Source organism: Penicillium oxalicum, chromosome IV (assembly GCF_001723175.1).
Source record: "Penicillium oxalicum strain HP7-1 chromosome IV, whole genome shotgun sequence".
Lineage (NCBI taxonomy): Eukaryota > Fungi > Ascomycota > Eurotiomycetes > Eurotiales > Aspergillaceae > Penicillium > Penicillium oxalicum.
In genome coordinates, this window is record NC_064653.1 from 1,025,169 (window position 1) to 1,052,470 (window position 27,302).

Genomic DNA, 27,302 nt, shown 5'->3' on the forward strand with positions numbered 1-27,302 from the left:
TTTCCCCGCCTGTTCTAGAGACTATTAGCAATCGAGCTAGCTGATTGGAAATTGAGAGTGGTTGGTATCAGAATGCTAGGATTTTGCAAAAGCATTTTACGTCTGGAGGTGGCTGGGAACGACTGGGTCGATTACTTGAGATTGACGAAAGCCTTGGGACCGTATTATAATGACTACACTATTCATTCGTTCGTGGCTGAAGCCTTATAGTGACACAGATCTTGCTTCGATTGGCTTGAAAATAAGATTCAGTCTTTCCATTGATAGCTTGATCCAACCTATCCATCCTACAGCTGTTGACAATTCCACAGACCAACGTGGGAAGTGCGTTCCGAATTGACATTTGCTCGAATTCTCATGTTTCTGTCCTCTAAACCCTCAGTGTCTGATTGTTTCCATATAGTCTCTGCTATCTTGAATGCTAGGACGATTGGCTATGATCTCCCTCTCACATTCACCTTGCTCTAGTTGGCGCGCGCGACTGCTGACCAAGGCAGTGATAGCACGTCGTTGAGCGATTACGCTGCACTGTGCTTCCATGGTATTACCGTAGGAATCAGAAATGAGATGGATGCCTTGGCATCAAATGTCAATTATACATGTCCACGGAACAGAAGACACATACACAAACGTTGGCATGACCGGGCCAAATCAGACTGCTATATTAATGCCAGATCAGGCAAAACCAATATGTAGTACCCCTCTGGTGATGAAAGATACAGGTTTTCATTGGAAAGTGTGTAAATTGATCACTTTTCTCGTGATCCTATGGTGGGCGAAGAATAGATTATATTGTACAGCTTCATATATCATGCCATGCCGAGTATATCCACCGCTGTGGCCGAAGCCAACATGAAAGGTATTTCTGGAGCAAACAAAAACAAGGGCTCGGCTAGGATCGGAGGAGGGGTGGGCGAAGGTGAGAAAGAGTCCAAATCGAATGCCCAGTGATTCACGTTAAACCTCACCAAAAAAAAAAGAAAAAAGAAAAAGAAGAAGATAATGGAAAAGGAGTAGACCGGTTGAGGACGCTTTGCAAGACTTGAACAAACGCTGTCCATCTGGAGAGCAAGAAAAAAACATGTACATCTTAAGTGGGGAACAGATTACGATGCCACATAGTCGGAACGAACCATGAGACCGTGTGAATCGTGAATCGCGCGGGTAGGATTTGAGGTAGTGGTGGGTTCTTTCAGCATGCACAGCCGTCATTGCTGGTAGTCTCCTTGGGATGAATGTTGACGTCGATCACTGACAAATTGGAAAAACATCGAGTCAGCAGGTTCTCCGAGAGCAGTCGGTGAGACTGGACTTACTGGTGCTTTCCCCCTGCTTGGCCTCGCCGTCCATGCCGGGCAAAGCCTGGGCAATTCTCCGGAACAATTGTTTCACATTATGCCCAACCTTGGCACTGGTTTCAATGAACATCAAGCCATTCTTCTTAGCCTCCTCCTCTCCTTGCGCTGTGGTAACCTCGCGCTTGTCGTTCAAATCAGTCTTGTTACCCACGAGCACAATGATCACATCGTTGCCTCGCTCTCCTCGAACGTCATCAATCCATTTCCGGGTGTTTTGGAAGGACTTGGCGTTGGAAATATCGTAAACAACAACTGCGACGCTGGAGTCCCGAATATAAGAAGGAATGAGGGAGCGGAACCGTTCTTGACCGGCAGTATCCCAAAGCTGAAGGCGAACGGTCCGATCTTCCAGGTACATAGTCTAGAGTTGAAATAGGCACGGGTCAGAGTCATGAGTGTTAATTCGAGGTCGTCCACTTTGCGCTTACCTTGGACAAAAAGTCAATGCCGATGGTGGCCTGGTATGTGTTGTCGAAAGAATCGTACATGAATCGTGTAATGAGGGAAGTTTTGCCAACTACAGGATTGATCAGCATTGCCCACTGCCCGTCCGTCGATTGCTGCCGCAGGTCACAGTAAGTATATGCGCCGCGAGAGTATCATACCGCTCTGTTCTCCAAGAAACACCAGCCTAAATTCAATTAGTCATTGGTCTTTGTTTCAAACCCAGAGCGAAATACGGTCACAGCTTACTTGAACTTCTTCAGCGGGTTCGAATACGACCCTACCCCAGAGCTCGAGGCCATGGTGATGCTTGTATTGTCGAGAGATGGGGGGGAGAAAGAGGGGGGCGGCGAATTCAGGGGAATCGGTGTCAACGACGCAGGGTTTCGCTGAATAGCAGAATCGTCGCACAAATGCTACACCGAGCACACAAAACAGAAAATTATCTTCGAGCGCGTCAATATTTCAGTACTGCAAGTGGCAAGAAGCAAAGAGCAAACGCCTATTGTTCAGAGCAGTTGATCTGGGAGCCGTGGATCTGGGGAAATAGACCAGGCTACCGCCCGCCGAAATCACCCCCCAAAGCGGAGCAGTTAATCCGCTCCGAGCCACCGAGTCCATTCCTCCACCTCCAACTCCGATCGTAGAGCTCCAGGCTTCAAGCTCCCTCCTCGGCGCCTCGCTTTACCCCAAACATCACATTCGAGGCCTTGACTTTCTTTGATCTTCAGGTTGTACGAGGTCGCCATGTATCCGCGATACCTCGTCGGTGTCCTGACGACCGCCTTAGTGGTGGTCGGCTTGTGTACGTTCCATGTCCTTGAAAGCTGGAGATGATTTGATGCTAATCAGGCGACCTCGGACGTTTAGATATGCTATTCCAAGGAGACGGTGAAGCTTTTAATGTACGAAACTGCGCGAATGCGACTTTGGCGAAGCTTCGTCTGCCGATCACTTATTGACGTAATATCCAGGTCGGCCGCTTTTTGGAAGAAGTATCCCCCTACGCCTGGGCAAACATTGGCATTGCAATGTGCTGTGGATGCTCAGTGGTTGGCGCTGCATGGTATGACTTTTATCAATCCAGCTTGGAACGTTGACGAATGAGGGAGTGCTAACAAGTTCGCGCTTTGTTGCATCACAGGGGAATCTTCCTAACGGGCTCTTCGATTATCGGCGGCGGTGTGCGCGCTCCCCGAATCTGTACCAAGAACTTGATGTCCATCATCTTCTGCGAAGTCGTCGCCATTTACGGACTTATCGTTGCGATTATATACTCGGCGAAGCTCGCTCCAGTTCCCGACAGCGAGCTCTACACTCAAAGCAACTACTATACCGGATACGCTCTGTTCTGGGGAGGTCTCACAGTCGGTCTGTGCAACATGATCTGTGGTGTCTCAGTCGGCATGAATGGTAGTGGAGCTGCTCTCGCGGATGCCACTGATCCTAGTCTGTGAGTTGGTTCTTGACATGCTTCTGATTGACACATGGGTCTGTCCGAACCGCCCACTAACACGTTTCTCTCGCCCAGCTTTGTCCGCATTCTCATTATTGAGATCTTCAGCTCCGTTCTGGGCCTGTTCGGGTTCATTGTCGGTCTTCTCGTGGGTGGCAAGGCTGCAGACATCGGTGCCATGTAAACACAAGCCCTCCTACTAGTGTGAGGTTTATGATTGTCAGCAGCTGCAAGAGCGGTGGGGTATCAGGCTGCGCCTTATGATCTCGAGTCGTTTCTTTTTTTTACTTTCGTCATTTCTGCGGTCTTTACTACCATTGTCTGCCCTCCGCCTCTGGGGGCCTTTTCTTGTACACAAGCATCAGGGCGTCTGGATTTTGATACCGTAGAAGCAAGTTTTGGGGGTCTTTTGTTGAAGTGTCTGAAGTCAATAGAAGATCATTTCCATGGGCAGTTCATTTCCATGGGCAGTTCATTTCCATGGGCAGTTCATTTCCATGGGCAGTTCATTTCCATGGGCAGTTCATTTCCATGGGCAGTTCATTTCCATGGGCAGTTCATTTCCATGGGCAGTAAATGAGCGACTTGTAACGTCCGCAATCTAGAATTCTTTTGCCCTTCTGTGCTTTACGATGATAATTGTGTAATGAGCAGGAAGCTCATCAGGAAACGTGAAAGAGTTGTTTTGCTGGAGAATATGACGAATATTGCTTGGGTCTCCGGTCCGGAGATTCCAGTGGTCCAGCTTCGAAGCAAATGACTTATCTCATATCGGAAGGTTCCCCCACGCGGAGAAAGACTAGCAGTGAACTTCCATCCATCGTTCGACCACAGCTTTCATCTTTCCTAGTCCTCTCCTCTTACGGTCATACCTTCTGGTCAATTGTATCATGGCACACTCAGAGCCCACCGCGAAACTTGCCGTTGCAATCTTGATTGTTTCCGACACGGCGTCGGAGAACCCCGCTTCGGATAGGACAGCGAACGCACTCATACCTATATTCGCCGCCGAAGGGAAGTGGGAAACCCCCGTGGTCAAGATCGTACCAGACAACAAGTTCCAGATCCAACAGAGTATATGTGACTGGACTGATGGACCGACTTGGTACAATTTGATACTCCTAAGCGGGGGGACCGGCTTCGCTGTCCGCGATAACACACCCGAGGCACGACACTTCTTACAATGCCCTTCTAAATTGCCCTGTGACTGACGGTCTGCACCAGGCGGTATCCCCTTTAATCCATCGTCATGCTCCAGGCTTGGTGTAAGGACCTCTTTTGGTTCAAGAGAGACACGTTCCAGAGAGAGGAGTACTGACATCAATCTGATACAGCCATGGCATGATCGCTGCGTCGCTAAAAGTAACACCCTGTAAGATTGACCGGACCGGCCGAATTGGCTCTGATTGAATTGCATTGTATGCTCATCACTCTTGATAGTCGCAATGATGGCTCGCCCAGTCGCTGGAGTTCGTGACAAGTCTTTGATCATTACCCTCCCTGGCTCCCCCAAGGGCGCTGTGGAAAATCTTGAAGCGGTGATCAAATTATTACCACATGCTTGCTTGCAAAGTGCAGGCGGTAGCTCTCGGGAGATGCATGTTGGTGGTGTGAAAAGGCTGGAGGCCGAGGCAGGCCTGGCATCGACGTCTGGAAACGCAGCACAGCCCCAGGAGCACCAGCATCATCATCATCACCACCACGGTCATGGTCATGGTCATGGTCATGGGCATGGACATGGACATGCTGTCCCCAAAGCCCATACATTGCCTGCGGATCGACCTCAGTCTAACGATCCATCCGTGGGGCCCAGCCAGCGTCACCGTTCCTCCCCGTATCCCATGCTGTCCGTCGAGGAAGCACTGCTCAAGATCAGTGAGCACACCCCGGAACCGACCATCGTTGAGACTTCAGTAGATTCCTCTCTTGTGGGATCGGTCATTGCCGAGGACGTGTACGCCCCGGAGGCGGTCCCTGCTTACAAGGCCAGTATAGTTGATGGCTACGCAGTCATTGCATCGGATCCTTCGGCTGGACCAAACACCAAAGGCGTGTTTCCGGTAGCGTCCGTGACTCATGCCAATGTTGGTGGAAGCCTACAGCCTCTTCAGCCTGGAACAATTGCACGGATCACAACAGGAGCCCCTCTTCCTCCCAATGCCAACGCAGTCGTGATGGTCGAGGATACTGTTTTGGCTTCAGCTACGGCGGATGGCTCTGAAGAGGCCACCGTCGAGATCTTGACCAACGACATTCAACCTGGCGAGAACGTGCGGGAACCTGGCAGTGACGTTACTTTGGGATCTAAGATTCTTTCCCGGGGAGACATCATCTCTCCTGTTGGCGGAGAGATTGGATTGTTGGCTGCAACGGGGGTTCGGTCTGTCAAAGTGTACAAAAAGCCATGTGTGGGCGTTTTGAGCACCGGCGATGAGCTGGTGGAGCACAACAACCCTTGCAGCCTGACTGGGGGTCAGATTCGTGATTCTAACCGACCATCCCTCCTGTCTTGCCTTCAATCGTGGGGCTTTCCCACGGTGGACCTGGGAATTGCACGCGACACCCCCGCCGGTGAGATTGAGCATGCTTTGCGTGACGCACTCCGCGGTGTCGGACGAGCCTCCTCTAGCGTCGATGTGGTTGTTACGACTGGCGGTGTCTCCATGGGCGAGCTTGATCTGTTGAAACCCACCATCGAAAGGTCACTGGGGGGCACCATTCACTTTGGTCGCGTCTCTATGAAGCCCGGCAAACCTACTACCTTCGCCACGGTTCCGTTCAAAGAGAGTGCAATAGATGGAAATCAAACTCGTCAGCAAGAGCGAAAGCCCAAGCTCATCTTCGCTCTTCCGGGAAACCCAGTGTCGGCGCTCGTGAACCTCAATCTATTTGTGCTGCCTTCATTACACAAGTTGTCTGGCCTGGGTGAGGACGCCTCCGCTGCGAACTCGAAGCTGGCAATGGGACCCCGAATGGGCTTACCGCTGGTGTCGGTTGTTTTGACGCATGACTTCCCTCTCGACTCAAAGCGGACGGAATACCATCGTGCCGTCGTCGCGGGCTCACGCACCGATGGCCGATTGTACGCAACCAGTACTGGTGTTGACGGCACTGGTCAGCGAAGCTCTCGCGTTGGTAGCCTTGCATCCGCGAATGCGTTGGTCATTTTACGCCCTGGGGATGGGGTTGCAAAGCAAGGCAATCTTGTAGAGGCACTGATGATGGGCCCCGTACACAGCCGTGATATGTAGACCACCAGATCGAAATGGACGGTGCTCTCACCGACAGTTGGCAGTCCCTTTGCCTGATGAGGCCTTTCGGGCGAGAAGCGGCAGGCTCTGCATAGAAGACCATTCTTCTTTAGTGCATTCAAGTGACTCAGGATCCGGATTTTTGTTTATTTTGGGGGGGGGGGGGGGCATTGATGCTATTTGGAGCCTCCTGGATATCTGGAGAATGACACATAATCAGACAATGTTGGCCGTGTCGAGACTCGTGTCGGGTGCAACCTGGGGCTGCACAGAACTCCACGGGTCCATTAAACAGCGTATCGGCCTAATATATGTGGTTGTAATCCGACCTTGAATACAATTTTTGGCAGTTGTACAGCGGGGCGTCTAACATAAGTCTGGCCTCGAGCACCCAGATGCGTCTAAGCATGGAATTTATTTTACCACTCCACCCCGAACACTTCATGGCATGCTAGGTCCTCTTCCTCCGACTGCATGCATTTGCACCAGTCTCTCCTGAGACGCAAGTCAAATCTCCATCCATGCGCGGGGTAAATGAACCGGGTCAATAGCATCCGAAGTTTGAAGAAGAAAGCGACGTCGGAGACAAGCGACATTGCTCGAGCGGTCGTTCCATTGCCGAGTCTGTTGCTCCGGTTGTTTGGCAGTCGCTTGACGAGCTCATTCGCTTCTTAGTTCGACGCTACACCTGCAGATCCCCATGATTCTTCCGCCAATGATGGCTCGATGCATCCTCCCCAGATTTCTGTACCCCGCGTTTTGTTCTGAATGGCCTCCATGAACGTTCCATTTTCTACTTTGATTCTGATTCCGGCACTCTGGTACCTATTGAGATGGGACGGCATGGATGTACAAGAGCTGCCTACTCCATTGAGCTCATGTTGTCCACGTGAACTGCCCGTTGCACACCTATGCCTGTCGAAGGGTGTGTGTGTCCATTCTGTTCTCTGGTATATGAATCTTTTTCTCGGTTACATTTTCTCTCCCTCCAGCAGCATCCTTTGGTTTCGCGAGTCGTAAGCCTCAAGGGAGAGCGATAATGGCTGAGGGGGCTGGGTGGCAATCTACATACCTAAGTAGCCCATGGGAATATATTCTTGATGGGGCTTCCAAGCCTAAACATTGGATGTACCATTCTGGCTGTCATCGAGGATCTCCATGCAGTATTCTGCCAGGCACGCTAACGAGGCTTTAGTGAACATTGTTTTCAATGAGCTGGAATTCTCAGGGTCACATTCCATGTTCCAAAGAGAACATATTCATGTTGACCAGGTGCAGTCAAGACTGGGTGGACGGTGGACCACGTAACAAGCATGAAGGTAGTCGCAGGCCTTTCAAATGTAGTTATATTGTCAAAAATTGAACAGAAGACATCAACCAGCACCAAGTGGTCGAGCAGTAACTCGATCATCGCATCTTCCTTGGTCTAGTGGTCATGATTTCCGCTTGTCATTAACACCGATAAGCGCGGGAGACCGGGGTTCGATTCCCCGAGGGAGAGTTTCTTTTTGCGTGTTGACGTTTTTTTCTTTATCGCTCTTCTTTTTGCTTCTATTTTCCGGGTCTGCTTTTTTTTTTATCTTTTATTTCGGGATGTTTACCGGATGGGGAATTGTGGGGATGAACTGGCGCTCGGACACTGGGTGGATATCCTTCTTGTCACGCTACTCAATCTGGTCATCGACCGCACGGAAAAGAGAGGCCTACACTGTAGACCAATGCATCATAACGTTCATTTCTTCGGTCATCATTGAGCCGAGCCCGCCGCAGTATGGCCGATAGACTGGGCTGCGTGCCCTTTGATCCATCCATGGCGATTTCTCCAATAGATAAATAATACTTTACTGCAGCTATGAACGGGTGGACAATTCGCCTCTAGATTCAGTTCCAGTAGTCAGACTCTCATATTCAAATTTCGCTCAGCAAATCACCTAAGCCCGGACACACTTTGATGAAACGAGTCAATTGGAAGCCAACATGCGAATCTCACTTGTCGCCGCGACCTCGCTGCTGGGGGCCATTGCAGACGCCCTTCCCTCCAAGCACACATCGTCCGAGCCCTTTTTGACCCAGCTCGACGATTCCTCATGGGTATTTGGCAATGAGCTCTGGAACCTCACCCAGCAGGAAACATACGGGGTCAAATTGATGTACAAGGGAAAGGACTGCGTGGGGGATGCCGTCGGCCATTACGTGAGCTACAGTACGTGTCCCTGGCAGCCCCAGTCACTCGATCATCCCCCTTGTCGTGCCCCAAGTTATACAAGAAAAAGAAACAACAAAGAAACCGAGCCCGACTCGGTTGAATCGTCGTCAAGCCAGCATTGATGAAACTGATCAACATCCTGTGACCGACGAGCAGATGGCGCAGCGTCCAATCTGAATTGGACCTCGGCCTCCATTGCCGAAAAAGGGACATACCGGGGCAAGAAATACATCGATATCGTCTTCACCGCAGCCGAAGGCGATATGCACTGGGTGGTATTCTCTGGTCTGTCTGGTGCCTATCAATACTTTGTGAATCATGCGCTGCCCGTGCTGGGAGAATTCCGCACTCTCTGGCGCCTGGACAATTCGACTTTCACCAAAGGCCGAACGAATATGAAGGACGAAGAACTGCCGCCGTTGAGTGAATACCTTCCGCAGAACAAGGTTCAGGATGAGACCTGGTTGAAGCCTGATGGCAATGGGTACATCACCAAGTATGATTTTACAGCGTGGTCGCGTAATCAGGACTTCTTCGGAGTGTATGGGGATGGCTTTGGGAGTTGGTATATCAATCCTGGGAAGGATTACTATAATGGGGACCATTTGAAGCAGGAGTTGATGGTAGGTTATCCGTCTAGAATGCAATTGCGAATTACCGATGCATGGGCAAGAAGCTGGAGAAGAGTCATGCTGACGGACCACTGGCCAGGTGCATCGCGAGTCTGCGACGGGCGATGCGGTGCAACTGAACATGATTCATGGTACCCATTTCATGGCATCCTCGAAGGATGTCCTCCCTGATGGGAAGATGTGGGGACCTTGGCTGTGGTATCTTGTGAGTCCAGGCCTTTTCTTCTTCTTCTTTCTTTTTTCCTTTTCTCGCAAATCATGGAAGTTTTCCATGTACCGGTGTCTTTCTTGCTAATGGGTGACCACAGAACGACGGCAACAAGGAAGATGTAGCCCATCGCGCTGCCGAAGAATTCAAATCCTGGCCATACAAATGGCTCCAAGATGAAGACTACCACAGTCGCGGCATCGTCAAGGGAAAAATCATGCTTTCAGACGGACGGCCCGCATCCAATGCCGCTGTCTTCCTCGGCGACAACAACCCAGTCAAGACCTCTCTGGACATGGGCTCCGACTATTACTACACGACATACGCCGACAAACACGGAAACTTTGAAATACCAAACGTCCGCATCGGCACATACGGTCTTCAAGCCTGGTCAAATGGCAGCCCCATCGCCGACGTGACCACCTCATTTCTCCAAAATGACGTGACGGTCAAGAAATCTGCAAACACCAATCTCGGCCATCTCACCTGGAAAATCTCCTCCAAGAAGCAGCTTTTCCAGATTGGAGATTTTGACCGTCTCAGCTATGGTTTTGAGCACGGAGGTGCTCCCCATCAGCATGGACTTGTGGCGTCCTGTCCGGCTGATCTGACGTACACCATTGGTGAATCTCAGACCAGTGACTGGTGCTTTGGACAGACCTATAAAGGGAACTGGACTGTGCGGTTCAAGGTTCCTACTGTGATGGAGTCAGCAGCGCCAGAGTTGATTGTGTCGTTGGCAGGTTACTCTTCTGGGGCGAGCTCGGATATTTATGCCAATGGGATTCGAGTCGGTAATATGACCAGTGGCTCTGCGTTGCTTCCCAGTGACCCGTGTCTGTATCGCTCGGCGACAGCGGCGGGAGAGTGGCATTTGCTCAAGTATCCCTTCGACAAGAGTCTCTTGAAGAAAGGATGGAATGAGGTAACCTTCAACATGGTCCGGAACACAACCTGGCATGGCTTCATGTGGGACAGCGTGGTCCTAGAGTGGTAAATATTGTGAGATGGGTTCGAAAAAGACAAATACCAAATGCTGTAGCACGAAGCGACCTTGTGAAAAAAACCCCCCGAAAAGCGTGTAGATTTGGTATCTTGAGTGTGATCTATGTAATGGCCGCCCTGCATCATGCTCACTAGAGTCAACCCCCCCCCCCCTCTAAGAATTCACGGGACGTCAATCCCATTGAAAGCGAATTGTATGGAACAGACACAAAAAAAAGACTAGAATAGTGCCCACCGATTCAGAGGAGTGATGGCAGAGATCAATCTCAGGTCAACCTTTAGAGTATTTCCATTCTTTTTTCTTCTCAGCCTTGAAAGGGAGAAGAGTCCCGTCACGCCCCTGCTTACGGGCGATTTCGACGACCAAGAATCGCACAAAATCCGGCAGAATCCAGTAACTGCTATGGGCACTAAGCATATTCAGGTACTGAATGCTGAGAGGGCCACCGCCCCCCGAGAGGAAATAGTCGATTTGGCCATTGTCATTGAGAAGCAACATCCGCTTCTCTGCAATTTCCTCGCGAGTAAAGTCGTGCGTTTCCATCTCAACGGTGGATGGAAGTTTTGCAATAATAGCCGGACGTGTTCCCGATGCCGTGGATACGTAACCGGGCGTTGACCCCCAGCGGAAGACGCTGCCGAAAGATTGTATAAAAGACGAGGTTGAGCTTGGTATCGATGCGACTTTCAGTGAATTAGCAAGATCGCGGTCCACCGCGGCGTTGACCCGATAGGCGATTGCTATGATCTCTTTGTTAGTGAATGTTCAAAATGAGGGGCAGATGGAAGAGAATCTATGAACACATACGGTCCGTGGTATGCATAATATTATACATGTTGTCCACAGCGAGACAACCATATTGGCCAGCTTCTCCGGCAACGCCACGTAGCCGGTCCTCGCCTTCACTTCCAGGCTTATCTCTACCCTTGCGGGGAAGTAGGCTGGCTGGAACACAATGACTGTTAGCTATCGGGAGTCCTTTCCATCCTCTGCATTTCTAATGGAGCTGTACCTTTGTTCAGAAGCAAAAAGAAACCCGCGGGACTTCCACAGAGGAATAAGTTCTTCGTGTCAAATTCAAGAATGTCGCTATGCAGAGGCGTAGAAGCAAAGTCAAAGCGTGGAATTTTAGTCGGCTGATGACTCAAAATATCAACGGCCATGACACTACCCAACGAATGGGCGATGAGATGAACACGGCCGTTGTCCTGGAAGCCGGGATTATGCTCACACCACAAGCGATAGATGCGATTGGCCTCTCGAGCAACGGCACGAATCATTTTTGGCTTGTGATGCGAAAGATAGTATGGAATGTCTAGCATGACATCACTAATCAGAGAGCGAACAGCCGGAAGGGTTTCAGGCGTGATGTCATTGAGGGTATAATTGTTCGATGCTGGGTCGGCTGTCTCTGGGTTTTCAAGAGACGGATCTTCCAAAGAGAGCGTCGTTCTCCAGTTCACGGGCAGGACCATGATTCCACCATGGTCCTCCCGCACGTGTGGCCAAACAGGTTCATTGTGTAGTTCCATATTCACCTGGCGACGGAAGGCATTGATGGCGTGAGTAAAGTGGAAACTCTCCATTCTTTCAGACAGCTTCTGGCCGATGCCATGAACGACGAAGACCAAATCTGATGGCGTGGAACGCATTTCTTCCATCTTACACGCATAGCAAACTGGCATTCCTGGAGCTGGAGCGGCGTTGCGGCCTTGTGTTTTCCGAATGTAACGACGGACATCGACCGGACTCGCCTTTGACGGATGCAATTGATCCCACCTCTTGCGACTGAACCCACGGATAACCGGAATGCCAATTTGGCGCTCTTTGCGAATGGCGCTCAATGGCCGTCTCCCTCTTGCAACTGATGGCAGGAGACTAGGGCGCAAAATCTGGGCATTCCGAGCATCCACGTAAATGGCGCTCGAATTGAGGTAAGGCTTCACTGCATCGGCACGATTAGCCGTTCCTCCTGCGGCATGGTTTGGATCAAACTTGAACGTGTCAATATTTTGGCGCGCATTGTCTTCACGGCTGGCTTGGTTGAGTTCCTGGGCAGTGCCAGGGCGGCTGGCTGAAGACAGATCATCTTTTGGCCAAAGATGATGAACAACTTTCATTTCCGCATCAGCACCGTTCTCCACGCAGCTATTCAATTCGTCTTGCCATGTCTGCGTCCAAGGCCTCAGGTACACGTAACCTTCTTCTAATTTGTTGGCAAGGTCAGTTTCCACTGGCATCATCGTATTTTTGTAGAACCAAGTGGCTCGGATCACACTCGAGACATCATGAAGCGGGCTCCAATATATTGGTTTCATCTAGATAGCTTGTCAGGTCACGTAAAATCTGAAATAATATGTGAAAGGCCCGTTCCATACCTTTAAATTAGGCAATTCAACCAGATGAAGACGGGACGCCCCAACAGGTATCTTGGATTGGGGTTCTTCTGGAATTTCCTTGTCAGGGTGAATTTCTTGGGACGATTCCTCTGCCATCACACTCCCTCTGAGGGCCGACGGCCTGGATAGTCCATGGGATGTGCCAAGACCTCGTGTCTCCGGACGCCCATCCTGAGGCCCGTCTTTGGGTGGCAAGGACTCAACCGAGCGGCCATAAGGGCTATGTGAGTGGGGTGTTGGGGCTCTGATGAAGGGTGAGCCGCTGATGCTTGCATCTCTTGAACGGTTTACCCGGACGCTCGTCGCTTCGTCGTTTCGATCATCTGCGTCATGATCAAGTGAAAGCGTGCCTCTTCTCTTCGTTGGAGAAGGCTCATTCAGGGAGCTCGATCGATCTCTCTTCCTATAAGCTCCACCAGAGCTGCTTGTCGGGTTTTCTTCCTCCACCTTGTCGTTTGTAGAGGGCACCGCTGTACGTCGTTCAATATGGTTCTCAGGTGAAGCATCGAAGCTTACTCCAAGGTGACTAGGTTGGCCCGTTGTCCCTTTGTGAGCTGGTCTGTAAGGAAGCGATGCCTGCTCCTCGTGCGTGCTCAAAGTGCTTGACAAGCTGGCGTCCCCCTTAGCCGCCACCTGGGGAAATCTGTCAAGCCCATTTCGACATGGGACCGCGATTCCAGAAGAAACTACTTGCGGCTCGGCTGACCTCGAGCCCCCTCTTTGCGTGGACTGAGCCTCTCGAGCTTCTCGAGCCTCTCGGGCCTTTCCGAGCTCGCGCCAGGTTTGTTCCAAGGCGATATTGTCCCTGGCTGAGAAAGGCTTGGGAGGGCTTCGATCATCCTCTGGAGCTTGACCGCTCGACAGTGGCGGGAGCGGAGCTAGTGGATCGTCTATCGGCAGGGATGAGACGTAGAAGAACTGGGAGCGAATGTTTGGCGGCGTGTCGAGCTCATACAGACTTGAAAGCTCCGGTTCCTCATCTGCTAGCAGGCAGCCTGTGCCATAAGTATGAAATACTGGGCCCGTCATGGCGAACAAGGGAGGTCCCACTTTTTTTTTGTGTTATGGTAGGGCCTCGTCGAGATCTGGGGGCCGATCGCTAGATGCTCTTCATGTTCGAGCTGTGCTTCGATTCTCTTTGGCTTTCGTCCCCTGTTCGTAACGTACCTGCTACTGGTGAAGCCTCTGAGCAGGATATGTCCGAGACACGTCCAGCTTTGTGGGCTTGAGTGTGTGGGAAAAGCTGGGAGCTTGCCTAGTGCTGTCCTCATGAAGACCAATGACGTCGTTGCACGTGCCGTTCTGTAAAGCTCGAGCTTTTTGCTGCCGCCAGCCGTCAACTCTCATGCTTTCCAGCTGTCAAAGTGCATTCATTTTGTTCCAACACAATCATTGCGACGCTAAGAATTAAGCTTCAAATTAATCAAAAAAAAACAGAAAGTGTTACCTGAGGGCTAAACTTGAAAAAAAATTAAAATTGAAGAATCATCATTATGAGTTAGAAATTAAAAACAAAGAGGCCTCAGCCGACGGACCACCACGGCAGCGCAGCATGGCCCCTGAAAACAAACAAACATGGGGTATCGTACATTTAAATCATCACTCATTTCATCATCAAAAGTCAGGCCGGAAGTTACCCGGAAAGCATAGCCACACGCATCAGCATTGATTCCGCGCAATGCCAGTTCGTGAAATGCAAGCTAGAGCAGGACCGGCCAATCCTGCTCTGTTGTAGGCTCAGAATCCTCTCTTCTGGCGAGCCTCACTCTGACGACGGGCGGCAATCTCCTTATCCAGCATCTGGCTATTGATATCTGAGCTCAGACGTCTGAAATCCAGCAGAACCTCCAGCTTCGGATTCATCATACTGAGGATTTGCTGAAGGTCGTGGAGGTGTTTGCGAATCGCACAGTCCGGAAGACAAAACGTGCGAACACTCATCTCTCGAGCAAGACTTTTCCAGTTGCGCAGATTGGTCTGTAGACAAGCGGGCCGGCAGGCCGAATCACCAGTGAACTCAATTTGACGACGGTTGGCGACGATGAGTTCTCGCTGCGTCGCTTGGTCGAAGCGGAATTCGTTCACGTGGTGCTGATTCTTGGCGTTCCAGGCCGCATTGACCTTGTCGATCGAGTGCTGGGAGATCCGTCCGCCATAGTACTGCTCGAGAATGAATTGGTTTGCCGTGTTGCAAATCAAGACTTCGAGCTCGGCGTACAGCTTGGCCTGGACGGTGGAGTCTAGCGAGGTGACGAGTGACGCAGGTGAGCTTCCTGGCGCCGCAAGAGAGGCCGCGTTTGAAGGCTTTCGCTTCAGCCCGAACTTGGATTCGTCCACCTACAGCTCACGGTTAGAGTTGAAAGAAGCAGTGAGGCGAAAATGAAAGGAGCCACTTACAAATTCCGCAAGCTGGGCCTTCAGCTTATTCTTCATTCCGGCCATGAACCGGGACGTGGGACGAGCCTCTTGAGAGGGGCCTCCAAGCAAACCCTTCTCTCCCCAAAGAATCTTGCGCTTGAGCACGCGATCCTCAAGCTCAGGTGACTCTGAGCTGGACTGACAAGGGGAGGCCGCGGCCGGATCGATGGAGAGAGTGTCCAGCCCTGATACCCACTCTGTGGACTCGTAGGAGTCCGCCGAGGTCGGGGTGAAGTCTGCCTTGGCCGCAGAACCTACAACTTCAGAGACCACCTCCCCATCCTCCTCATGCAGACGAGAAAGCTGGACGTGGAACAGGTCTCGCTTGTGCGGGATGTTGAGCCGCGCTGGGACCAACGACTTCTGCCATTCGTCCTCATCGGCCTGAGCGACGGACGAAGCTGGTTCAGAATCCGGCTCTGGCCCAATGGGGTCAAGATTCAAGGCGTGGAGAATGATGACCTCCTCATTCGGGGCGATCGACAGTGGGCGAGCGACTCGATTGGAACTGGGGACAATGCGGCAATTTAAGCCCACGGGGGAATGGTCACTGTCATCACTAGCATATGGATTACGAAGCGCCATGTCAGAGTAGTCGTGATAACTGTGAACGCGGTTTAGTGTCGTGTTGATTCTGAAAGATAAGAAAATGTGCTTACCTGTTTCCTCCGAGCCCGGAACTCTCGCTCACAAAGGAGACAGCCTGGGACTCGACCGGGTATCTTTCGCGCACAGTTTGATGCCCACAATACTTGGAAGTGACATGGTCGAATATTTCAGCTCTCGGTGTGTACAGACCATCCTTGACACTGGGGGACTCGGGCTCTTCGTGACCAAAGTAGTGGTACCTTTCACGTCTGGGAACGCCATAAGTAGAACTGTACCCAGAGTCGGGAGGCTCGTGGAGATCAAGTTCAAGCTTGTCGATATCGATCTTCGGATCACGAGAATGGTGAAGGGTGCTGAGAGATCTAGGCTCGTAGAGATCAGGTCTGAGGTACCAAAGCTCCGGTTCCTGCCCAGTAATAGAGATGTGCTTGTGTTTGTCCCGCTTGGAATTTCCGTATCCTGGCTCTTGGATCATTTGCTTAAGAGTGAAAGGCATCAGTTGGCACATTTCGGACTTGGGACGCTCAAGCACTGGGGGAGCTCGAGAGACGTGTTTGGCATTGAAGAGCTCGAGTTCGTCGTAATCAGCATCAGGATATCCACTGAGCTGGGATCCGCTGATCCAATGGTTGTCTCCGACGTAGGAAGTTCTGCCGCCAACAGGATAGAGATGCTCGAGCTCTCGTTCCTGGGAGGCATTCTTGGCGCTTGGGGACTTTGAAATGTGGACTTCATGGTTGGAACCTGCATTTTCAGGAACGTGCTTTGTAGTTGAAGACAACTCGACATCATTACGGTGAGGCCACCATTCAGGCTGAACACCAGGATCCTGAAGATTTTGTCTGACATGAGAAGTTTTGTGTGCAAAGAAATCGAGATAACCGGTCTGTACTTGCTCATCATTGTGATTAATTCTTAGGGGGCCCGGCACTTGCACGTCAAGAGTAGAATGATCAATCTCCGGGTGGTGCTTCGTGATCGACGACGACTCGACATCATCAGGGTGAGGCCACCATTCGAGCTGAAGGCCAGAATTCTGAGGGTCCTGTCCGAGGTAGGAGGTGTGGTCCGCAAAGTGCTTGAGATGGTCGAGCTCTGGCCCCCGAGACAGTGAAATGTGCTTGGCGACGAAGGAATCATGCTTGTGTACTTCAGGCTTCAGAAACTCGAGATGAGGAGGGTTCTGGAAGGAATCTTGGCAAGGACAATTGGAATCATTGCAGTCAGAAAGAGGAAGGATATCAGAACGGGAGCCGTGGTAATGAGGATTGTATCCGGATGATAGAGGCTTGTAGACAAGAGACTTGACACAATCGACGACTCGCTGTTCAACAGTAGGAACATGCTCAGTGATTGCAACTACAGGCCTGTACGCGTCAGGCTGAGGGCTCGAAAGCTTTGAAGTCTCCTCAGGGGGCGTCTTGTAAGGACAATCTGGCTCGTTGCAGTCAGGGTGAGGAAAACCCTTGAGACGAGGGCCGTGGTAGTGAGGATTGTATCCGGGGTAGGCGGGTTTGTAGGTGAGAGGTTGAAGATACTCAAGCTCTGGCTCTTGAGAGGAAGGCTCAGTGCTCTTGTCCTCTGGCTTGAGAATACTGGGCTTCAAGAGCTCGTCCATTGTGTTTTGAGTGAGATGCTTGATGTTTAGGAAATGCGAGAAGTCTTGGGTAAGGCTGTCACCACAGTCCTACAATTTTAATTGTGGAAGAAGCAGTATGAAGAGTTGTTTTGAGTGAAGATGTTGGAATTATTCTTGAAGAGAATGGAAGTGAGAATCACTAGGGTAAAGAAAACAAAAGAGGGAGAAGAAGTCTGACAACTGGAACCTTTTAAATCTTTTTCAAATGAGGCTAGAACGCTCTATCTAGCTCAATGAATGACAGCCTTAGACAGAATTGTTTGGTATCAACAATTTCGAGAAGGCAGCACACGATGTGTGACCTTGATGCCACGAATATTTCCTCTTTAGGAATGAAATGGAAGACACAAGCCTTCGTCAGCATAGCCAATCCCGAGACTCCGATGAATAGGCTGCACGGGTGCACTGGGGCTAGTAAACCATGCTGGGTTTCTTTTAAGCTTAATTTGACCAAGCTTTTTGGTACATAATTGGGCACAATTGGATGTTTGCGCTTGTTTTCCACGCTGGCAAGACCACATGACGAATGAGAATTCTCCTAGTTGGGGCCAAAGACCCCAAGTGGAACTCTCAGACTGCTGCCTTCTGGTGCTATCAAACAGTTGCGAGGCAAACATCTGACCCATAATTCTAAGGCGAAAGCTAGAGTGTGCAACAGAAAAAGAAAGAATCTTTTCATGGCTAGATAGTTAAGTCTCCCAAACACCGATAATGATACGAAGCGACGTCCAACGAATAAATAATAGTGTATCTCCATGTTCTGGAAATGATCCATCGCCTAAAAAAATTACACCACTTATCTATTGACATAATCCTAGGCTCATTACCTAGTAAACGAGAATGACTTTTACTTCCGACTTCATCATCGACTTCGGCATTGCCATCATGGCTTCGATCCATTTCAAACTGAGCATCAAATCCAGCATCCATTTCACCTCCCCTCAATTCTGACTCTCACATATATCTTTGACCAGTTCATGGCTGGTAATCCTTAGGAACAAGATTCAATGTAATTTCCCCTCGATTCAAAGTAGTGCCATCGCACCGGTTCGCCCAGGTGATTTACAACTCGATATCCATGCAGCGAAGCAGTCTTGCCTGCCTCGTGTAATATTGACTAACTAAACTTTAAGCCGTGAACAGTATTCGAATACAAGTGGCCGCCAAGGCTAGCAGCCAGTTTTAAAGCAAGTTCAAGCTAAGGTTACCGAGAGTTGACAATACCTTGGCACCGATCCTAGTTTGAGTGAATAGAAAAATGGTAGGCTTGTAGTCCATATATACCTAGGATCAGGTATCTCCCCGAAAATGCCGCAGTACATGCAGTTAAACGCAACATGACAGATCACAGATCATCCGTGGCACTGGTAAAAAACACAACATAAAAAAGGCCTAGGCCGCCCGCAACAATCGTCCCAGAAACGTATGAGTGCCACGCGCTTACTGGTAGAAACAGGAGCATCACGATCAACCCAAGGTTAGCCGTCAGAAGCATGGAGCCGAGAAGGGAGACCTTGAGCGCATGGGAGCGGACGGACTCTAGGCCATCCCAGAATAAGTACAGGCCCCCCATCCAAGTGATCATTAGCCCATAGGTGACAATGAACTTGGCTAGTTGCTCTAGACTGGTACGGGGAGTGGACACGGGGGGTATCGGGTTGTTGACGCCCAGCGGCTCAGCTTTGACTTCTTGGTACAGTTTCTCCACGACATCTGATAGCGTTTGGATACGATCGAGAATGAGAGTCACATGATCTGGGTGATTCAAGTGTTCCTCAATCCGAGAGGTAGTGGACAGAGTGATGGCATGTAGGAGCAAAGTGGATAGGACAAGTAGGGCGAAGCCAACGGTGGATTGCTGGAGTGCATTCATGATCGGCTCCTTGATAAAATTGTTGAAACACGAAGAAGGAAAGGAGTTGCGCTGCGTGAAAGATTCGGGGTGCACTGCTCGTGTTCCCGAGCCCATGATCGTCGATTTGCAATCCTTAAAAAAAAAGGAAGAAAGAAGGAACTGGAAGCGACAAGGGTGAGCATGTATTTTCTGTCATGGGCCCTAATACGTATTATGCGGGTTATGCGAGGGTCCGTAATAGATGTACATTTGTGTAAGCGACCGGTTAACGTGCCCGAGCGCCATGACTCGAGGGCGAAGATGGCGCAGTGCTTGATGTACCTACTGGGAGGTCTGATCACGGAGCGTCATTATGATCTGACACGACAAGCTGAGAGAAAATGTGTCATCTTATGCATTGACAGGGCAATTCACCAAGGCGAGCCAATCTAAACAGCATGTGTTGTATGAATTGGGATGCGAGAACACGTGTACCCCTGAAAACTACGAGTGGACGTGCATACATGACGGGCATGCGGAAAGGGGCCGAACGGTTAAGCTTTAGCCAAGGCTTTGATGGCTTTCCGATCGTCAAGCCTCCCCATTGCGTCGAGTTCTAATTCGGCGCCGATTGCGCAGGGTACTCAGTATTCCTCGACCTCAGCACACTGTTCATAATTCAGCGCATTTAATCCCTATGGCACGTTCGCAGCAGATCAGATCCATGGTGTACAATGGTTCACGCAGGTGGTGATTACAATGGAAACTCGTAGATACATCATGCTGGCTCGGTGAAACACCGACTAGGGAAGAGAAGCACATTCATGCCTAGCCCATCTGCATACGGCAAAGTAAACTTCTTTTCATCCTTCTTGGGATCAGATGCGGGGTTTGCATCAATCTAGCAAACCAACTACCAATAATGGTCAGAGAAGAGAGCAATGTTGGCGATGGCCGGGGCCGTTCAGCCAATCTGATCTAGTTCGTCAACAAGCGAGTGTAACCTCATTGCACCTGTACGCTTCAGTCTACATCGAGGTTCATGCATAACTACGGCTCCTTCGGCCCAGGAAGGGTGTTTAGGTAGAGGGACGACCAAGGATAGCAGTCGACTTAGAATGAAACCTAACATCTAGTGGAATGAAGAGGGCCTGAGGAGTTGCTGGAAACTATATAAAGACCTAGCTAATGGATACTGTTTGTGGCCCCTTCAAAGAAAAAGTGTCTTGAAAAAAGACAGTTCTGAGCTCCATCAATTGAGTTACTTTATTATGCAGCTCTTCAAACTTCTTTGTCTGATCGGACCCGGCCTTGCACCTAGAGTGCAAGGCACGCCTTTACCTACTGGCGATGATGCCGTTGTCACGACTCCCGCATCGATCACGACAGATATGGTCCCCTACAACTGGGCCATATTGGATGTCTCCATCCCCAGTAGTGATGAAAAGGAAATGATGATAGCCGCCCAGCCAAAGACCAGCGTGGTACTGGCTGTTATCACGGCGAATAGCGGCATAGCTGTTGCTGCCTGTCAGTCTGGTATTCCATGGGTCTGCGCGGGCGTTGCCATCGCCGTGGTCCTTGGAAACTTCTTGACTCTCTTCATCTCCTCAAGCGGGCCGAGTGATGCTTCAAATGTGAAACGGGACGTTCTGTATCCTACGATTGGTGTGGTCCAGGACGCTTGGCAGCCGACGACCTCCTGCTCTACACATTGTCAGTTGAAGGCTGGTGCTGCCCACGGGGTCTGGACACCTTTTGCCAGTACAACCGTCGATGGCGTTCATCATGATCTTCACTTTCGACAGAATGGCACACTGATGGGAATTCGAGCCGTGTCCCGCTCGACTGCATCAATGAAACGCGATGAAAATGACGATGATGGCGGCATAGTGGCCGCGTATTTCTGGGAAGACAACAACCAGCAGGCGTATGTAGTGGGGCAAAAAAGAAAGCTCTTTTGCCTTTGACCCCCTTTGGCTTTCTGTGGTCTGAGCCGGACGAGCTGACGTTGAAGATCATAGGTTCAACGACTTTGACCGGGCCGCTGTCTCCGGCGTTGCGCAAATCATCACAAATTATATGCAAAACAACAATGCAGATATTGTCTGCTCCGATCTGTTAGATCAGGACGGGGCCGTCAATGCCGGTGTGATGACGATTGACTCTGGGAATCGGGAAATCGGCTTGACCGATGCGCAGTATAGCGAGCTCATGGCCTACTGTTTGAAGGGGGATCCTAACGTCCCTTAATCGTGATGTCTCATCCCAAATGTGTGGTTCGGTGTCTACAACCTACCTACTCCCCTACATACGGGTAGCCCACGTGTGATGACTTATGTTGCGGCTACAATGTTTGATTCATGATATGTTAGCGGTGGCTTCATCAGTTACCAGACCCCTTCAACAGCGGTCAAGTTGATAGCTTCAGAGAAATGTCAATCCCTTCCTTGTACTTATCGACCAATAGACAATTCATTTTCGTAGATATAGCAAAATCTGGCTACCAACCTTGTGTCTCTACCATCTTTCTGGATGGTCCAGCCTCTTTTAGGCTCGTTGCTTCGAAACCGCCCAAGTCCCGGCCGAGCCTGCCGAGCCTCTAATCACGTGACTCCACTGTCCACATGCCGAACGCGCCTTCCGGGCGCATGACGGTATGGAGTTCCCCCGCGTGCTCTCGCAGCCAATGAGAGCTGACCAGCCTGAATGCCTGCCGCAAAGGCAGCTCGGGATCAGAGACGGCAGTCAGTCCGCTGCCCGCACGTTCGGCCTTTGGGGTCTTGACGAGACCAAAAGACGGTCTCCTCACTTCTTGCCCCCCCACATGCTGACCAGAGCCTTTTACCCACAGTCCATCTGGCCTTTGATTGGCTTCTCACCCATCTCATCAAGTTCATCTCTCCACGATTCAACCGATCTTCAATGCCGGGGCTGCGCATCGTCACTCGCTCCAACCATGCGGCCCGCCTACCCCGGCCTGGTTGCGAGTATTTATGAGCCAGCCATGGCCCTCGCATTCTATTTGCAAGATAGTGATGAGGCTTGTCACATTCAGAGCCATATTCTTCAATCTCAGCGTACTTTTTCTGTGATCGCTTCGACAGGCGCATTACTCAAGCCCTTCCCCCCCCCATCACCTGCCAGCTCCACCCAGATCAGACACAATACGAAGAATTCGTTTCCTCCTCAGCGGTCTGGACTGAGTTGATTGATTGACACGTTCACGGATCAAAATGCCACAGGAGACTTTTGATATTGTGATCGTCGGCGCTGGTCCGGTCGGTCTGCTCCTCTCCTTATGTATGTCCCGGTGGGGCTATAAAGTGAAGCATATCGACAACCGCCCGGTACCAACCGCCACAGGCCGTGCAGATGGCATCCAGCCTCGGTCGACGGAGATTCTGCGAAACCTGGGCTTGAAGCGCGCCATCATGGCCTACGAGCCTGCCAAGGTGTACGACGTGGCTTTCTGGGACCCCAAGAGCGATGGATCGGGCATCGCTCGCACAGGCAGCTGGCCCAGCTGCCCTCGATTCATTGATACCCGCTACCCATTCACCACGCTGGTGCACCAAGGGAAGATCGAGCGTGTTTTCTTGGACGAGATGGAAAAAGCTGGAACCCGCGTGGACCGACCATGGACTATCGTCGGCTTCAAGAACGACGGTACGGGTGACCACCCCGTTGAGGTCAAGTTGAAGTGCCTCGATACCAACGTCATCGAGACAGTCCGGACGAAGTACCTGTTCAGTGGCGAAGGAGCCCGGAGCTCTGTGCGAGAGCAGCTGGGTATCAAGATCCGCCACAAGGATCCCATCGCCTACGTCTGGGGTGTGATGGATGGTGTCGTTCGCACCAACTTCCCTGATATCGAGACCAAGTGCACGATTCACTCCGATGCCGGCTCCATTATGGTCATTCCGCGAGAGGACAACATGGTGCGTCTCTATGTGCAGATCGCCTCGTCCACTGACCCCGATTTCAACCCTCGCAAGACGGCTACAGCCGAGGAGGTGCAGCAGACCGCCAAGAACATCTTAAAGCCGTACTGGGTCGAGTGGGATCGTGTGGAGTGGTATTCCGTCTACCCGATCGGCCAGGGCATTGCTGAAAAGTATACCCTGGACGAACGTGTCTTCATGGGAGGCGACGCCTGCCACACTCACAGCCCCAAGGCCGGCCAGGGAATGAACACGGCTTTCCACGACGCTCTCAACATGGCGTGGAAGATTCACGCGGTTGAGAGTGGCTTAGCTGATCGGTCCACCCTGAGTACCTACGAGAGCGAGCGCAAGGACATTGCCGAGACTCTCCTGGACTTTGACGCCAAGTACGCCGCTTTGTTCTCTAAGCGCCGCCCCAACGCCGGCGAGATTTCGGCCAGCAAGGCTGTTTCGACCGGGAACGAGGAGGAAGAGGATGAGTTTGTCAAGACTTTCAAGTCGTCGTGCGAGTTCACCAGTGGATACGGAGTGGCGTACAAGCCCAATGTCTTCAATTGGGATGCAAGCCATCCCGCCAAATCCAGCTTGTTCGACATCTCTGGAGTCCGTCTGACCCCTGGACGCGCCTTTACCCCCTCTATGGTGACGCGCCTGGCGGATGCCAACTTTGTTGAGCTGGAACAGGAGGTCCCCGTCAATGGATCGTTCCGCATCTACGTCTTTGCTGGCAACCAGGCCAAGACCAGCAAGGCCATTGCCGACTTCGCGGCCAACCTGGAAAAGGAGCGCTCCTTCCTTTCCGCCTATCGCCGTCCCGACATTGCTAGTGTCTCCTTCTTTGAGCGCCACAACCCTCACTCGAAACTCTTTACTATCTCTGTCATCTACGCCGCCAACAAGAACGAGGTGGACGTGGACTCCATCCCGCAGATCCTTCGCGACTACCATCATCATCTGTACGCGGACGATATCCCGGACATTCGAGTTCCGCAGGCCAAGTTTGCGGCTCACGAGAAGCTTGGCTTTGACGTTGAAAAGGGTGGTGTCGTGGTGACTCGTCCGGATAGTCACGTTGCGTGCACCATCCAGCTGGTCGAGGGCTCCGGCACGGTTGATGCGCTCAACGAGTACTTCAACGCCTTCTCGACCAAGCCGCTTGGTCAAAGCTCGCAAGGAAGCCGGTTGTAAATTATGGATTTTCTTTCGTGATGCGTGCTCAACGTTGCACGTCTCCCCGATACCACCTGTACATGTGTTTTTTTCCCCTGTCCTTGACGACTATTTGATGCATTTTGAGCGTTTTCTGTGGGTCTATTTTTCGTCAAAAAATATAAATATAGAAATTCACCTTTTGAAACAAGTCATTGTGTCCGTTTGGCATAGTAGATTTTGTTCAGAATAGCCGTCCAAACTTTGCAACCATAGTGATCGAGCGCATGTCTGGTTGATATCTGGTGGTCACATGCCAAGCCCGATCTGTCCTCCGTCTCCACCCAGCATTGTCATCGACGCCCTGACCAAAGTCCGAGTCAATTATTGCGGAAATTCTTTCACTTTGGATCAGTCAACGCATTACCTCCTTCACCATGCTCACTCTCTCATTGACCGCTGAACTAGAAGGGTGAGTGGTAGCCATATGCCTGGACAGTGCTTTTACCTCTTGCTCGTGTTTGTTTCCGGCACCCCGCGCACCCCCCCACCAAGGGAATCGTCACCGGCGGCACCGACCTGACCGGATAAAATCATGAAGCGCGAGGTAGGGCAGGATAAAAAGCCAAAGATCGCGGCAACTGACCAAATGTGGATAGTGTCACTGGCCTGAAGCCCACTGATACCGAGGAGAACCCTTATTACTTCACGTTCAAGGTGCAATGCACCGGGTGCCGTGAGACGCACCCGAAATGGGTCACCTTCAACCGTTTCGTAAGTACATGCATGATTAGCATGGTCGCGAGATTTTCCGACTGGGGCGAAGAAAGTCATTTGATACGAATCGGGAGTTATAATGGTAGGAGAAATTGGAAATCCCCGGTAGTCGGGGTGAAGCCAACTTTGTCTGGAAGTGTCGTTTGTGCTCGGTATGTTTGATTATTCCCCTTCTCATGTCCGTGGCTACCTGCTACGTGACTCCTCAATTTGTTCTCTCTCTCTCTCTCCCCCCCTCTCATTCTTGGGCTCTGTTCGAGCGACTTGCATGATTGCATCCGCGTCCTTGAACAAGATAACTAATGTGCCCGAATCAGAAAGCGCACTCTGCCTCCATCACGGCTGGACCGCATGCGTATGAGGCCGAGGAGAAGAAGAAAAAGGGCCGCACGATCATCGAATTGGACTGTCGTGGCCTAGAATTTGTTGAGTTCAAAGCCGACGTAAGACCTCCCGCGCTGGCATTTTGTTCACAATGCGAGTACTCGTCCCCTATCCCGGTGGCTGACTGGCTTTTGCTTTTCTTTTTCCAGGGCGAATGGGAGGCTCAAGGTGCCGAGTCTTCAACTTCTTTCACTGGTATCGACCTCTCGGAAGGTGAGTGGTACGACTACGATGAGAAGACCAGTGAGGAAGTGAGCATCAAGGAGGTCAAGTGGAGCATTGAACGGGCATAGTCGAGCTACAATATTGCTGTGTGAAACAATATCTCGAATCATCGATGAATTTTGGGTCCTAAAAGTACGAAGTTTGAACATTGATTTGTCCATGAGCTGGGACATTCGATGGTGTAGATGGGTTCTTTAGCCAGACCGCCGGAGGATTTTGGTTCGAACCAGGTTTGGTAGATGAATTTTTGAGGGTATATGGGCCCGACACCACAACACAAATAGGATGAAATTGTCAAAATAAAGAGATTCATATGGCTTGAGCCAACTCTTTTTTGACAACTAATTCATTAATAAACAGATGAAGAGGCGCTTGAACAGTTAGTGCTGCGCATGAGAACATGAAAGGCGGTGAGTAATTTGTCTCTCTGATTGGTGCAAACGTTCCATTCCCGAACAGCTCACATTTTCGCGGTGCACCAACTCCGAGATCCAGTCCATCCAGATCACGACTCTCGCAAACGGTGCAAGCTCATAGATCATTCGTCTTCAAGTCAGCGCCTATATCGAACCTCTCCCCCTCACACCCGTGCTATTTCATCGACTTACCCACTCCGCCACTTCATCGAAACATCATGAGTGTATGTCCCGAGCTTTCCCCTCCTCTGACCCCCATCACCACCAGCTCCGTCTCGCGCCTCACGAGGCATCCCAATTGCTGAACCTTCAGTCACCGAGTATTCGCTAACCTATCGCGCTCTCGCAGTTCCAACCAGTCAACCCCCGGCCCTTTTTGCAGGCTAGGTACGCAGCGTCTCACTCCCATGTCCCCATCCGTCGCCGTCCAGGATGATCCCCCGGGGCGCCGCTCCCCGGATTTGCGCAACCACATCCTCCATGCAGCGGAGTACATTGCTAATGCGAATTCATTGACATGCAGAGTCGGCACCGAGATGGTCATCCGCCTGAAGTGGGGCCAGACCGAATACAAGGGCGCATTGGAGAGCATCGATTCCTACATGAACGTTTTGCTGCGCGATACGGAGGAATACATTGATGGCAAGCACACTGGTAGTCTGGGTCTTGTTCTGATCCGGTGCGTACAGACCTACTCATGAGAGGACTTTTCGGTGCAATCGTGGGCGACAACTCCGTTGATGAGCGGGACGGCGTCGAGGGTCAATTATGAGATTGTGATGGGACTGACAAACGATCGTGATGCTTACAGGTGTAACAATATCCTCTGGATGGGATCGGCAGACAGTGTGGAAATGACGGATCTTGGGTTAAAATAGGTCATTGCGGGGAAATGAAATACGACTGCTCGACTGCTTGGTGACCCTTGTGCGCAGTGGACCTTT

The 27,302-nt window shown here is 51.1% G+C and overlaps 11 protein-coding genes and 1 non-coding gene across 12 annotated transcripts; 8 read left to right on the forward strand and 4 right to left on the reverse strand.

The window, feature by feature from the left end:
• Positions 1-1,192: 1,192 nt before the first annotated feature.
• On the reverse strand, positions 1,193-2,104 carry POX_d05144 (Ras-related protein Rab-6B; the record flags this gene model as incomplete). Its single annotated transcript, XM_050113995.1, has 5 exons — positions 1,193-1,251; positions 1,317-1,719; positions 1,787-1,875; positions 1,964-1,989; positions 2,052-2,104. The coding sequence occupies 5 exons, from the start codon at positions 2,102-2,104 to the stop codon at positions 1,193-1,195; spliced, it is 630 nt and encodes a 209-aa protein (XP_049968946.1).
• A 445-nt stretch (positions 2,105-2,549) lies between these two features.
• On the forward strand, positions 2,550-3,442 carry POX_d05145 (putative V-type proton ATPase 20 kDa proteolipid subunit; the record flags this gene model as incomplete). The annotated part of the gene is made up of 5 exons (XM_050113996.1): positions 2,550-2,607; positions 2,655-2,707; positions 2,777-2,868; positions 2,947-3,255; positions 3,334-3,442. The coding sequence occupies 5 exons, from the start codon at positions 2,550-2,552 to the stop codon at positions 3,440-3,442; spliced, it is 621 nt and encodes a 206-aa protein (XP_049968947.1).
• Positions 3,443-4,148: 706 nt separating this feature from the next.
• Positions 4,149-6,509, forward strand: POX_d05146 (Gephyrin; the record flags this gene model as incomplete). Its single annotated transcript, XM_050113997.1, has 4 exons — positions 4,149-4,363; positions 4,425-4,523; positions 4,593-4,630; positions 4,699-6,509. 4 exons carry the CDS (start codon positions 4,149-4,151, stop codon positions 6,507-6,509), a joined length of 2,163 nt encoding a protein of 720 aa, XP_049968948.1.
• A 1,415-nt stretch (positions 6,510-7,924) lies between these two features.
• Positions 7,925-8,010, forward strand: POX_tR095. Its single transcript has one exon. It is a non-coding gene; the product is annotated as a tRNA-Asp (tRNA).
• A 476-nt stretch (positions 8,011-8,486) lies between these two features.
• POX_d05147 (uncharacterized protein) lies at positions 8,487-10,552 on the forward strand (the record flags this gene model as incomplete). The annotated part of the gene is made up of 4 exons (XM_050113998.1): positions 8,487-8,712; positions 8,872-9,338; positions 9,427-9,552; positions 9,656-10,552. 4 exons carry the CDS (start codon positions 8,487-8,489, stop codon positions 10,550-10,552), a joined length of 1,716 nt encoding a protein of 571 aa, XP_049968949.1.
• Positions 10,553-10,831: 279 nt separating this feature from the next.
• On the reverse strand, positions 10,832-13,989 carry POX_d05148 (uncharacterized protein; the record flags this gene model as incomplete). The annotated part of the gene is made up of 4 exons (XM_050113999.1): positions 10,832-11,301; positions 11,369-11,506; positions 11,574-12,879; positions 12,940-13,989. 4 exons carry the CDS (start codon positions 13,987-13,989, stop codon positions 10,832-10,834), a joined length of 2,964 nt encoding a protein of 987 aa, XP_049968950.1.
• A 708-nt stretch (positions 13,990-14,697) lies between these two features.
• Positions 14,698-17,605, reverse strand: POX_d05149 (uncharacterized protein; the record flags this gene model as incomplete). Its single annotated transcript, XM_050114000.1, has 3 exons — positions 14,698-15,297; positions 15,358-15,982; positions 16,038-17,605. 3 exons carry the CDS (start codon positions 17,603-17,605, stop codon positions 14,698-14,700), a joined length of 2,793 nt encoding a protein of 930 aa, XP_049968951.1.
• A 1,366-nt stretch (positions 17,606-18,971) lies between these two features.
• On the reverse strand, positions 18,972-19,595 carry POX_d05150 (uncharacterized protein; the record flags this gene model as incomplete). The annotated part of the gene is made up of 1 exon (XM_050114001.1): positions 18,972-19,595. One exon carries the CDS (start codon positions 19,593-19,595, stop codon positions 18,972-18,974), a length of 624 nt encoding a protein of 207 aa, XP_049968952.1.
• A 1,136-nt stretch (positions 19,596-20,731) lies between these two features.
• POX_d05151 (uncharacterized protein) lies at positions 20,732-21,713 on the forward strand (the record flags this gene model as incomplete). The annotated part of the gene is made up of 2 exons (XM_050114002.1): positions 20,732-21,390; positions 21,485-21,713. The coding sequence occupies 2 exons, from the start codon at positions 20,732-20,734 to the stop codon at positions 21,711-21,713; spliced, it is 888 nt and encodes a 295-aa protein (XP_049968953.1).
• Positions 21,714-22,696: 983 nt separating this feature from the next.
• POX_d05152 (uncharacterized protein) lies at positions 22,697-24,595 on the forward strand (the record flags this gene model as incomplete). Its single annotated transcript, XM_050114003.1, has 1 exon — positions 22,697-24,595. One exon carries the CDS (start codon positions 22,697-22,699, stop codon positions 24,593-24,595), a length of 1,899 nt encoding a protein of 632 aa, XP_049968954.1.
• Positions 24,596-24,993: 398 nt separating this feature from the next.
• On the forward strand, positions 24,994-26,010 carry POX_d05153 (UPF0587 protein; the record flags this gene model as incomplete). The annotated part of the gene is made up of 4 exons (XM_050114004.1): positions 24,994-25,028; positions 25,216-25,330; positions 25,420-25,485; positions 25,651-26,010. The coding sequence occupies 4 exons, from the start codon at positions 24,994-24,996 to the stop codon at positions 26,008-26,010; spliced, it is 576 nt and encodes a 191-aa protein (XP_049968955.1).
• A 755-nt stretch (positions 26,011-26,765) lies between these two features.
• POX_d05154 (putative small nuclear ribonucleoprotein F) lies at positions 26,766-27,236 on the forward strand (the record flags this gene model as incomplete). Its single annotated transcript, XM_050114005.1, has 2 exons — positions 26,766-27,037; positions 27,170-27,236. 2 exons carry the CDS (start codon positions 26,766-26,768, stop codon positions 27,234-27,236), a joined length of 339 nt encoding a protein of 112 aa, XP_049968956.1.
• Between the last annotated feature and the right edge of the window lie 66 nt (positions 27,237-27,302).